Genomic DNA, 12789 nt, shown 5'->3' with positions numbered 1-12789 from the left:
CATCTTGTCCTGAGGTCCTATGGCCCAGATCTGACCTAGCTAAATCCGAACTTATGGAACCGAATGGTTGGGTCATGGATGCTGTGGAAAGAGGCCTCATATGGCGTAGAAATGTCTTTTTCTGTTTTCCATACCCTCTACATTCCCAAGGTGGCAGTGGGGGTGATAAAACCAAGGGGTGATATTATCTGACCTCGTGAGGGGGCCCACACTCCATTCGTTCTCGACTTGTCGAGCTCGATTAAAGATTGGAATACTTCATGGTGCTGGGCTTCCAAACGGTGGGATACGATGGAGAAGGACTCACTGGCGCTCTTGTTAGCTCCAACTAAGTATTCAACACTTAGTGAGTATTAGAGATTTGTATTTATGTTTATTCACTTCAGTTCATATTCTAACTATTGTTTGGTTCTTGTAAGTATTCTTCCTCGGTGTGAGTTGTCCATCGAGGACTTTGATACTATTTGCATAGTATACGAGCTCCCTCTGAAGAGGAGGTCTTACAACTAGTTGATTAGAAAAAGACTTCCACTTTGTGACACACGAGCTGATTGCTTTACAGGGTAAGTATTTCAGAGCGACCTCCTTTTAGTAGATGTCTAATCTCGTTATACTTGCTAATTCTTGTGTTTTGTTGTAGATGACTTCAATAAGAAGAGGCCTCTGAGGCCAGATTTCAAGACTATCCTGATAATGATGGTCGAAGCAAGGGCCTTGAAGACCTCCTCAATTTACAAAAAATAAAAAGAAGACTTGGTGGCTACGAGCTTCTAGCGAGAAGGAGGAAGAAGAGGATCCCGAGGGAAAAAGAGCTGCTGGGCCATCTACGAAGTGGCCCATAGGGATCTGGGCTACCCCTGCTCTTCGACAGATGACGATCCCAACTGGGGTTGCCATAAGGAAGAACGTGGCTCTTCCCTCCGAGCCTGCTCTTGTTGCTACAGATCCTACTCCGGTTGCAACCAGTCCTTTGACTCAAGTGTTGGACCAGTCGAGGAGGAAGATGGCTCGCCTTGACAAGAAGGTGGACTTTTTGGACATCAACATCGAGGAGCCAGTCAAGGAGGTGCTGGAGGCTCTGCCTCTGGAGACAGCATCTGTGGTAGTGTCCACAGTAAATATTGGACCAAGGCGTGGAGGGATCATATGGCGCTAAGGACCTTATAGCATAAACGGTACCTACATTGCCTGAGCCCTCAGCACCAGCATCCAGTTGGATGGTCTAGTGAAGTATCTTTGAGCTAAATATGTCGACCTGGAACAGAGGTTGGAGGTAAACTTGCACTTTGGGAAAACAGTGCTGGCTGTAGAGCTGAGGCCTCGAAGTTGGAGAAGAAAAGGTTGGAGGCGAAGGCCAATGCCGAGGTGGAGAGGCTGAGGAAGGAGCTATATGCGAGGGAGTGCCAGGTAGTTGCTCTAACAAGGCAAGTTGATAATGCCAATGAATACAACCGTTTGGATGCGGAGGCTCTGGAGGCCTTGAACTAAGAAAAGACCGAGCTAAGGCAGCGGGCGAAGGCCAAAGCTGAGGAGATCAACTCTTTGAAGGCCGAAGTGAAGGTAGCGTGGGAGACGGCTGTGCAACACTTCATTGATCATTTTGAGGAGTACCTGTTGTATGACACCTTTGCCAACTTCTGGACCTCATGGAATGCCCAAGAAATGCTAGGACGCCTAAGGGAGGTCCACCCAACTTTGGACATATCTGCACTAGAAGCAGAGTTCGGTGGGCATACTGGAGATCAGCCAAATGTTGCAACTGTTGAGGAGGCTGCGGAGGCTCCCCAGGAGGTCAGGACAGATGTGAAGGATGTGGCCATAGTGCCAGTAGATTAGGGCTTTAATGTAATGGCTTCGGCCCTCTCTTGGTAATCATTTTGATATCAATGAAATGAAATTTTTTGACAAGTGTTGTGACCTCTTCCATTTACATTAAACTGTTTGTAATATTGTGATTGGATAGGTGCTTAAGTAAAAATCAAGCATTACTTACCAACAATAACTAGTAGAAGCACAAAACGATTAATCCGTAGAACATAATGACGAACTAAGGTTTCATAAGTAAGTTGAACTTAACATTATCATAAGCTAAGGCAATTTCAGCACTTAGTCAGATAGGAATAAGTTGTAGTGGACCATATAAGAACATGGCCAGTTCGAAGCATACATTTTATTGATAGTACTTCCTCAAGTGTTCATGTTCCACTAATGATGCATCATCTTTCCTGCCATATATTCAATCTAATAAGTTTCAGGTCGAGATTCTTTGACGATGCAATACGGCCTTCCTAGTTCAGCCCAAGCACTCTGAAACATGCTAGTTTTGATGCTGAGAAGGCCCTTCTAAGTACCAGGTTACCCAAACATAGAGTTCGGTTCTTGACCTTCGAATTGTAGTAGCGGGTTATCTTTTTCTGATATGTGGCCAGGTTGACCTGTGAGGAATCCCTCATTTCTTCTAGGAGATGGGTTCGCACACTCGTGCTTCATCATTGCTGATCTCATTGAAGTGTATGCGATGATGCGAGGGGATCCCTACCTCGATTGGGCTCATGGTTTCGACTCTGTAGGTCATGGAAAAGGGGTCTCTCCTGTTGTAGTTCGGGTAGTTGTGTAGATGGCCTAGAGGACATGGGAAAGCTCATAGACCCATGCTTTTTTTGAGGCATCAAGCTTCATTTTCAAGATGTGTTTGATCGTCTTATTTACTGTCTCAACCTGTCCATTTGCTTGGAGGTGGTGGGATGTTGAGAAATCCTTCCTTATGCCCAGTTCGTCGCATAGATCCCACATCTTCCTATTGTCGAACTGCCTTCCGTTGTCAAACACAAGAAAGTGGAAAATTTCGAACCTGCAAATGATGTGCTTCCAGACGAATTTTGTAGTATTTGCCTTAGTGATTCTAGCTAGAGGTTCAGCTTTGACTCACTTGGTGAAGTAATCAATAGCGAGAATGACAAAGGTTACACTTCCTCTCCCTTTCAGGAGGGGGGCAATGAAATATATCCCCCCACTTGGCAAATAGCCAGGGACTGGTGACCATGAAGAGGCTCTGAAAAGGTTGTCTCTGGACATTGGAGAACTGCTGACACTTGTCACATTTTCGAACAAACTGGCACGAATCCCTTTTCAGGGTCAGCCAGAAATAGCCTTGTCGAAGTACCATGTGTGCCAGAGCTGTTCCTCTAGAGTGGTTTCCACATTCTCTCTCATGGATCTCCCTTAGTATGTACACTGTTTCTTCTCCTCCGACGCATTGACGATGCGAAGCACCTTTTATGTAGCACGTCATCCTGGAGGATGAAGTGAGCAGCCATTCTTCTCAACTTCTTAGTCTCGTTCTTCAAGGTTGTAACTGATTAATCTTCGAGATAGGCTATAATGGGTTACATCCAAGCTGGGTACCTTCAATCTACATCACATCTTCGTCTCCGACGATAGAGGGCTTCGGTAGGTGCTTAATTGGAACAATCTTTAATAGCTCAGAGTCTTTGTTGCTGGCCAATTTGGACAGGGCATTTGCATGTGTGTTCTCAAGGTGTGGAACCTGAACTAGTTCAAAGTTCTCGAAGTGGGGAACGAGGCTCAGAACTAGTTTCAAATAAACGGCCATGTCACTGTCTTTGGCTTGCCATTGACCTGCCTCACCACTAGCCATGAATCACCACTGGCTAGGAGTCTTCTGACTTGCATTTCTTTGGTCAGTCTAAGGCCTGCTAAGAGGGCCTCATATTCTGCGGTAATGTTCGAGGCTTTGAAGCCAAACCTAATTGCACAATATCGCTTATGGCCTTCTGGATTTTCTAGAATGACTTCAGTCCCAAAGCCGATTTCTCCTGACGAGCCATCCACAAAGAGGTTCCAGGTAGGAGGCTCTGCTAGTTCTATGGTTGCCGCTATTTTTGGGGCTTTGGTAAACTCTGCAACAAAGTCTGCGAGGGCTTGTCCCTTGATATCACTTCGGGGTTTGAAAAGAATGTCGAACTTGCTGAGCTCAATTGCCTACTGGAGTAAGCGACCCGAAGCATCTGTCTTCTGTAGCACTTGTTTCAATGGAAAATTGGTTAAAACTTCAACGAAGTGAGCCTAAAAGTATGGCCCTAGTTTCCTTGATGCAGTAACAATGGAGAGAGCAAGCTTCTCTATGTCTGGGTAGCAAACCTCTGTTGGCAGTAAGGCTTTGTTGATGTATATTGGCAGTTGGTGTGTCTCTTCTTTCCTAATGAGGATCGCTCTGACTGCTTCCTCTGAAACCGCCAAGTATAGCATAAATGGCTCGCGTGGGTTAGGCTTCGACAGTAGGGGTGTGATAAGAGTGTAAAAAATAATATTTTCTCCACGTAATTATTGCATTGGTGTGATTATTTGATACCAAAATGCACTCATTATACTTATGCTTTGATTCATGTTGCATTTCGGTAATAAAAAAATGTGAAATTTAGAAGAAAAAGAGCGAAAAATGACCAAAATGGAAGAAAGTGAAAGTTTAGGAACCAAGTTGCAAATAATTTAAAGATGAGATAGGTGATGGAATGATGATTCGAGAGAGTTAGGAGTCCATTGGGTGCAATTAGAAGTCAAAAGAAGTTAAATATGACCATAACATATTCACAAATCAAATTCCAACCGCATAAAGATTTTCCAAATTTTCAGTCGTAGATTGAAGTCCACTTTTGACCCAGTAAAAGTCAGAATTTGGGAAAAGCTATTTCTTGCAAAATTGTATCCCTTTATGTTAGCTTTCCAACGTACTTTAAATTGTCTTAATTAGATATCAAGAGAAAACGTTATGGTCAAAATACTAAAAGTAGTCGCACAGAATATTCTAGCCGAAAATTTAGTTTCCTTATTCGGTTCTTTGAAAACAACTTGGCACACGGTTTTAAGCCCTAGACTGGACAGAGAATGCCGCTCTTCATCCTCACATCAATTTTTTTTGGTTTTTGGCTCAAAAGTTTCATAAAGAACTAAAACCCTTGGTGAAGCTTGGAAGGAACTTATTGGATTTGGGGAAATTACATCAATTGCTCATGTAATTTGGTATTTTGTTGTCAAAACAATTCTAGATTTTAGACTTTTTCCTTATGAATTGATTTTGAAATTGGTCTAATTTTTATTAGATCTTTCATAGATTCAATTTTTTTCTATTATTTGATTGAAATATTTATTGAGATGCAATTTTATTTATGTTATTGGTGGGTTATTTATGATCTTATGCTTGAAGTATATGGTCATTTTTTGTCTTACTCCAATAACAATTGTGGGAATGTGTTTGAAAGTCTAAATCTTAGAATTACAATTGGAACTAAAGTGATCTTTCCTGTTAAATCTTCCGATTAGAGAGTTGGGATGAAAACCTCTAATTGAGTAATAATACATGAATTGTTGATGTTGACCGATCCGATCCAATCCAATTGAGGGAATTTCAATGCTTCACTAATTTCACATATTGATATTTAAATTTCATTCCAAATTGATAAACTATTTTCACATAATTCCCGAAACTGCTAAGCTTCTGATCCTTTGAGCATTTCCCATCTTCCTGTGGAATTGACACCCCAAGGCTATACTACAATCACCGCGTTATACTTTGGGTTTAATCAAATTTTGACGTCGTTGCTGGGGAGACGGTACAAATATTTGAAGGATTCTCGAGTAAAAGGGTGACTTCGTCCCTTTTTACATTCTTTTAGTTAGTTTAGTTTATTTTCTTAATTATTTTGTTATTTCTCATTTAGTTTTTTCTTTTTTTGTTTTATGATCAGACTTCTAGACGAACGAGGGCAATTTATCGCGAGGCCTCAACTAGTGTTTGAATCTTTTCCTAACCCTCTCTTTGATATTGAATCTATTGCCATGAACACCATGTCACATAACACAATATATGATAGTGAGCATGGTGATGCGTCCTATAGGACCTTACATGATTACCTTCACTCCACATGCACATCTACACTGTCATGCATCATGTTTCAATCTAACATGCCACGTATAGACCTAAAATCGGAAATGATTCAACTTCTTCCCAATTTTCATGATCTTCAAAGCGAAAATCCATACGTGCATATTAGGGAGTTTGAGGAGGTGGTGGCAACTTTCCACAGTTAACATGGTACATTGGATACAGTCAGGCTAAAATATTTTCCATTTTCACTCAAGAAACAAGCAAAAAGCTGGTTGTATTCATTGTGACCACGTTCGATTGAGACCTAGGCTGAAATAACCCAAGTATTCTTTGACAAATACTTTCCCCATCATAAAACAACTGCTTTAATAAACAAATTTCTTCTTTTGTCCAAAAGGACAACGAAACTCTATATCAAGTATGGGAAAGATACAAAGAATTGCAAGCCCTTTGTCCCTACTACAGTTATGAAAGTTGGAGTGTTGTGAGTTACTTTTATGAGGGATTATTACCTAGGGAATGTCAATTTGTGGAAATGATGTGTAATGGTGAATTTCTACAAAAAGATCTAGATGAGGCTCTAGAGTATTTAGATAACTTAGCCAAGAAAGCCCATACCTGGAATGGACCTATTGCCACTGAGAGTACTAATAGGTCACGACCTATCGAAAACACCACTAGCATAGGCATTTATCATCTTAGGGAGGAGGATGACCTTGGAGCCAAGGTAGATGCCCTCACTAAAGAACTCAAAATCTTACATGCTAGGGACTCAAAGCCTATACAGAATGCATCCCATGTTGAATTTTTAGGACCTTATTTTGTTTGTGGTAGAACTGATCATCCAGCTCAATGGTGCGTTGCCTATGTTAAGATGAGGAAAGTTTATGAGGAACACTGCAATGCCTTAGGCACATACCAAAAATTTATTCTCCCTTTTCTGAAACATACAATCCTGGATGGCTGAATCACCCCAATCTTAGCTGGAAATCTGAAGGCCATCCAAATAAAACTCACATTGTACCTCCATATCAGCCCACGTACTCTAGGAACTCTTTAGAAGACACTCTACATGCATTTATAAAGGCACAGAGTAAGACTAACCAAAAGTTTGAGACTATGATCATCCAAATTGTTGAAGAAAACAAGGAAATAAAATCTCATATGTTCAAACTAACTAATGCCTTAGCTATAGGGGAGTGGGGAAAATTCCCAACGCAGGCTCAACCGAACCCTAGGGAGCAACACATGGCACAAACTTTAGGGTCAGGAGAAAGTAATCTCAGAGAAGTAAATGTCATAACCACTCAGTCTGGTAAGGTCATAGAACCAATTCCTAAACCTAAGGAAAATGAAAAAGTCCCTAGCAATTCAGAAGAGAGCACCCCTAGCGAGGAGGTAGTGAAAAATCCATCTAGAGTGCCTTTCCCTCAAGCTCTCAAGTCTACCTCAAAATCTGTCGGCCAACATAATGAAATCCTAGAGCATCTAAAACAAGTAAAAATCAATTTACCTCTTTTACATGTGATCTCCCAAGTTCCCATATATGCTAAAGTCTTAAAAGACTTGTACACTGTGAAGAAGAAACACCATATCAAAAAAACTGCTTTCTTAACTGAACATGTGAGTGTTGTAATTGGGCAAAAGATTCTACCAAAGTATAAAGACCCTGGTTGTCTTACTGTCTCTTGCATCATCGGGAACCATGAGATTTCACAAGCCCTTCTTGATCTAGGGGCTAATATCAACATCATGCCGTATGATATTTACTTGTCGTTAGGGTTAGGAGAGATAAAACCCACATCAGTAAGTTTATAATTGGCTAATCGATCCACTATTCGGCTTAAGGGAGTAGTTGAGGATATGTTGGTACAAGTTGACAAATTTTACTACCCTATTGACTTCTTGATTTTGAACCTAAAAGTTGATGTGAATGTTAACTCCAAAATTTCCATAATTCTTGGTAGACCTTTTCTTACCACGGCTAATGCTCTTATCAATTATAGGAATGGTCAAATGAAACTATCATTTAGGAAAATGACCCTGGACGTCAACATCTTTTGCATCATGAAGCAACCTGAGGAGGATGACGAGTGTCATCAAACATTCATGATTGATGCACTCGTTCAGGAAAAAGCACCTGCAATTATTGACCCCAACCCTTTAAACTCATTTTGTTTAAATTCTAAAATTGTAGCAGGGTATGATGATGTGGAATATGCTAATATTTGTGCTGCCTTTGACAATTTGCAAGATTGTGAAACATCACCGACGATTATTTCTACTGAGCTTGGTGCAATGCAAAGAGTGTTGACAACGCCCTTGCTAGATGCGGGCTAAAGAAACAAACATTGAATCGAGCCAACAACAATAAACAAAGACGCTACTTGGGAGGCAACCCAATGGGAGTTCTTTTCCCTTCTTTTATCTTATTTCTGCATTTGTTAGCTTTATTTGCATCACATACATTATTCACTGCATTCTAATTTATTTTCATTTTCTGCGTTTTCTTTTCCATTGAAAACTTTCAGATTTCTTATACTTCAACTCATTGATTCACTTCAGCACTCAAGTGACATCTTTCCTTGCCTTTATTTGGCAGACATATTTTTACATTGAGGACAATGCATGTTTAGTTAGGGGAGAGTTTAACTTAAATTTTGTTGTGAATTGTAAGATTTACATGGAATTTTGGTCTAAATTTTTCCTTAAATCTCTATTTGCTAGATGTTCATTTTCTTGAATGACAAAATATGCCACTAGGAGTTGATATTGTTTATGTGAGTCTAGATGTTGAGACGCTTGTTGAATCATTTTGTGCACACAAGCGTTGTGGTAAGATAGTGGTTTAACACATGTAGCTAGAGGAGTCTCATGCTAAAGTTTTTTTGTGGGAGAATTGGTAAGGATTGAGAGATATATATATATATTAAAAATTGTAATAAGCATTCATTGGTTTTGTGAATTGGGAACTTTTTGAGAATAACGTTACATGGTTTGTCGTATGGTGGTTGATTACTTGGAAAATGATGATAGTCAATTTAGGATTAAATTTTAACCTTTCAAGCCAATTTTCTTTCATGATTATAACCCCTAGTAGCCATTTTGAGCCAATACACACACATGTATAACAGTTTTCTTCATCCACCCGTGCTATCCTTTTCCCTCTACATTGGAGTGAAACCTGTACATGTGTTTGCCCACATTTTCACTTCCAAGTGTGTAGTAGGTGTTGGAGGTTTAATTGTGAAGAAAAGAAGCAAAGAGATGACAAAAGTTAATAAGTGCTCATATAACGCCCCAAATTTTATTGGCTTAAATTTTGGAGTGTTACCAATATCATTTCATAAACTAATTGATGCGGAAGTATTTTATTGAGAATTTAAAACCTATAACTTATTTGAAATCTTAAATACTAAATAAACGTAGTGTCATAAAGTTTAGAACATAAAATGGAAATAAAGAAAACATACTAAATACTCTTAACAAATTTATTTGTGATCGTTTTCTTAAAAACTTTTACTTGGCAGCCCACGCACCGCCCAGCCACCATCAACGTCAATTGTACTGACTTAAAATGTTAAAATTTGAAGGAATGAGTAAATTTACTCAATAGGATATCTGCGTTCAAATAATACGATAACTTTTGAAACATGAATTTATTACATTCCATACCATCATTTCATCAAGAGTAATCGGTGATCAATCGAAAGTTCTAACACATTTGAGAAGACCTGAAGATGATCTCACATTTCATTTCATTGGGACCCGCAGGTCAATTAGCATTTCATGAGATAAATCATGTCAAAAAATTACAATATTGAAAGGACGGAACAACTTGCACATAATATCCTACCTTGATTGATAATAGAAAAGTAAGGAATTTACGTTCCCAAAACCTTTTCACAATTGTCGTATCTTGCAGATTTAAAGTTGATCTAGGGGCAGCTTCAACATGCCAAAATCCTAATTCATTGCCATTTGTTTAGAAACTTAAGTAATTCTCATCCCTAATCATACCACTATTCTACTAAGTTAATATTCCTAACATTTAATGCTATTTAGAATTAATAAGGACGCAAAAGAAAATTAACTAATTATATATAAAATAGTACTTAATATTCAAGTCCTAAAATCAGTGAAGAATTGAAGGTCGGCCCTACTGTTGAAAAGCATTCGGTTTGCATAGGTACTAACTCAATATAGGCGTTATAGTTTTTAAATTGTCATTGGTAGAAAAATACTAGCTTCTTAGTATCTGAATTAATGGAGGATAAATTCGAAGGTAAGAGGTAGAAAATCAAAGTAGGCAAGAAAGGAGCTTAAAATTGAAGTCCTGGATTTTATTAAAACCTGTTTTGATGAAAAACAAACAGGTTTAAAGATTTAATGCATGTAAGACTACCATGCATTTAAATTTGTAGAAATAATTTGTCAAATCTCAATTGACCAAAAGCAAACAGGATTAATGATTTAATGCATGTAAGATTGCCATGCATTTATATTTGTGAAAATAATTTGTCAAATCTCAATTAACCGGAAGACACAATTGATAAACAAAAGGCCCAAATAGCAAAAAGTGAATCTTTATCCAAATACTTAGTGTGTGTTAATGAGGTTTAAATAAATCATGAGAATACATATGTATGCACAATAATCTATCGAAGTTTGTGTAATTATCTAACATAGATCATTATAGAAAGATTAAATCCCAGACTTCCTTTGCTTAATGCACTATAATGGGGATTGAAAACATAAAATAATTTTAAAGATAAAAGTCATAATACCTCAATATGCAAAGTTCCAAGCACATACAAGATGAAGCAGTCTAATAAAGAATTTCTATGGGATTTATCGTGTTTCCGTCTTTCGAGAGTAGTAAGGGGTGATTTTCTTCCTTTCCCAAGAGTGTACAAATAATATCCCAACTTCTTCTTTTAGAGTATCAATCTTAGGGATAGAATTGTGCAAATCTAGATGGCTAGATTTCCATCTCATTGGTCCAAGTAGCTTATCAAAGCCCAAAAATCATGCTTTATCACTAATCTAGCAATTTATGCAAGATTTGCTTAATATAAATGAGGCATTCAAGGGCATGACTTATGTCCAATACATAGCTGGTCGTAAATGTAAAAATTTTAAATATAAAAAAAATTTGTTAAATTTATAATTATAGGTAATGATCCCCAAATTTTTCTACAATTATTTGATTAACCATGTAATTATTATAGTAGAGTAGAATAAAATTCTAGCACTAAGGCAAGATTTTCTCTTACCAAATACATATGAATGACCTTCCAAATAAGGTGGACATCAACACGGCTAATTTCCCTAAACATTATATTAAATATGTAATCCAATCCCAAATTACTAAAAGAATTATGGTTAATCATAAATAAATTAAAAGAAATAATTACAAAAAGTATTACTTGACAATTGACCAATTCTCTTCATATATAAAAAAGGAATCCTTTTATTCACTAAAGTCAACATAATAATTTAATTTAGATGCCAATTGAAAAATAATATTAGTACCAACGCAATTAAAAAAAATTGACTTGCATGCATTACATTTAATTGCAACAATTGCTAAAGACAAATGAGGTACGTGTTGTCGTTGGACCACCTGTCGCATTAGTCATAATTAACTTCAAACTTAAATGAAATTGTGTGTAGTTTAATATGTATGTATGTATGTAAAACAATTAAGTATATTCTATAAAATTTTCGGGGCGCTACAAATCAAGTGAAATCATAAAAGTTAAAAGAAGGAGGGAGGTTATTAAAAACAAAAAAAAAAAAAAAAAAAAAAACCTCTCCCAAGTGCTTCTTTAGCGCTTGGAAGGTTGTCTCACATTTCTCCGTTCATTGTAACTTTTTCTCCTGCTTCAAAATTTCGAAGAAGGGTAGACTTTTATTGGTGGCCTTGGAGATGAAGCGATTGAGTACAACAATTCATCCGTTGAGGCTTTACACCTCTTTTGGATTCTGAGGTGATCTAGCAAGAACTTTATCTTTTCAAGGTTTGCTTCAATCCCTTTTTGATTAACAATGTAGCCTCAAAATTCACCCGATGCTACCCCAAAGGTGTACTTCAATGGATTCTTGTCGAGGTGACTTACACGATCCTTTACCTTGAGGCTTTTCACCAGCATATCGTCCACGTAGACTTTCATGGTTTGCCAATGAGGTTAGCAAACATCATGTTGACCAACCTCAGATATGTGGCACCTACATTTTTCAATCCGAAGGGCATCACTTTGTATCAGTACAATCATTTGTCTGTGATAAACGATGTGGCCTCCTCATCAAATTGGAACATGGGAAGTTGATTATATCCTGAGTAGGCATCTATGAAGCTTAGGAGTTCATGTCCAGCCATAGAATCCACAAGTTGGTCTATCCTTGGGAGGGGGAAGCTATCTTTTAGGCAAGCTTTGTTCAAGTTGGTGAAGTTAATGCATACCCTCCACTTCCCCACTGAGTTTCTTTACAAGAACAAGGTTGGGTATCCATTTCGGATAAATGGCCTCCCTGATGAAGCCGTTGCGGCTCAATTTGTCAACTTCCTCTTTGAGCGCCTCATATCTTTCTACATTGAGGGCTCATCTTTTCTACCAATGCGGTGAGTAGGTTGGTTGATGTTCAAGTGGTGACAGCTGACCCTTGGGTCCATTCCAACCATATATTCATGTCTCCATGCAAAGACGTCCAAGTTTCTTTGCAGAAAGTCCATTAATCCTTCTTTGATTTGAAGAGGTAATGTTTTTCCTATCCTTAAGACCTGCGTGGGGTCCTGAGGGTTTGCAGGAAAAGTTTCAAGTTCTTCCATTGGGGTTGCATTTGGTCCGAATTCGATGATCCGAGGACCCAATTCATCCAGA

General features: G+C 38.4%; 1 protein-coding gene across 1 annotated transcript; it reads left to right on the top strand.

Annotated features, from left to right (window-relative positions):
• Positions 1-6440: 6440 nt before the first annotated feature.
• LOC111366937 lies at positions 6441-8245 on the top strand. Its single transcript, XM_022987619.1, has 3 exons — positions 6441-6760; positions 6817-7711; positions 7754-8245. Exons 1-3 carry the CDS (start codon positions 6441-6443, stop codon positions 8243-8245), a joined length of 1707 nt encoding a protein of 568 aa, XP_022843387.1.
• The last annotated feature ends 4544 nt before the right edge of the window (positions 8246-12789 follow it).

Source organism: Olea europaea, chromosome 18 (assembly GCF_002742605.1).
Source record: "Olea europaea var. sylvestris chromosome 18, O_europaea_v1, whole genome shotgun sequence".
Lineage (NCBI taxonomy): Eukaryota > Viridiplantae > Streptophyta > Magnoliopsida > Lamiales > Oleaceae > Olea > Olea europaea.
This window is presented reverse-complemented; position numbering and strand designations above follow the sequence as displayed.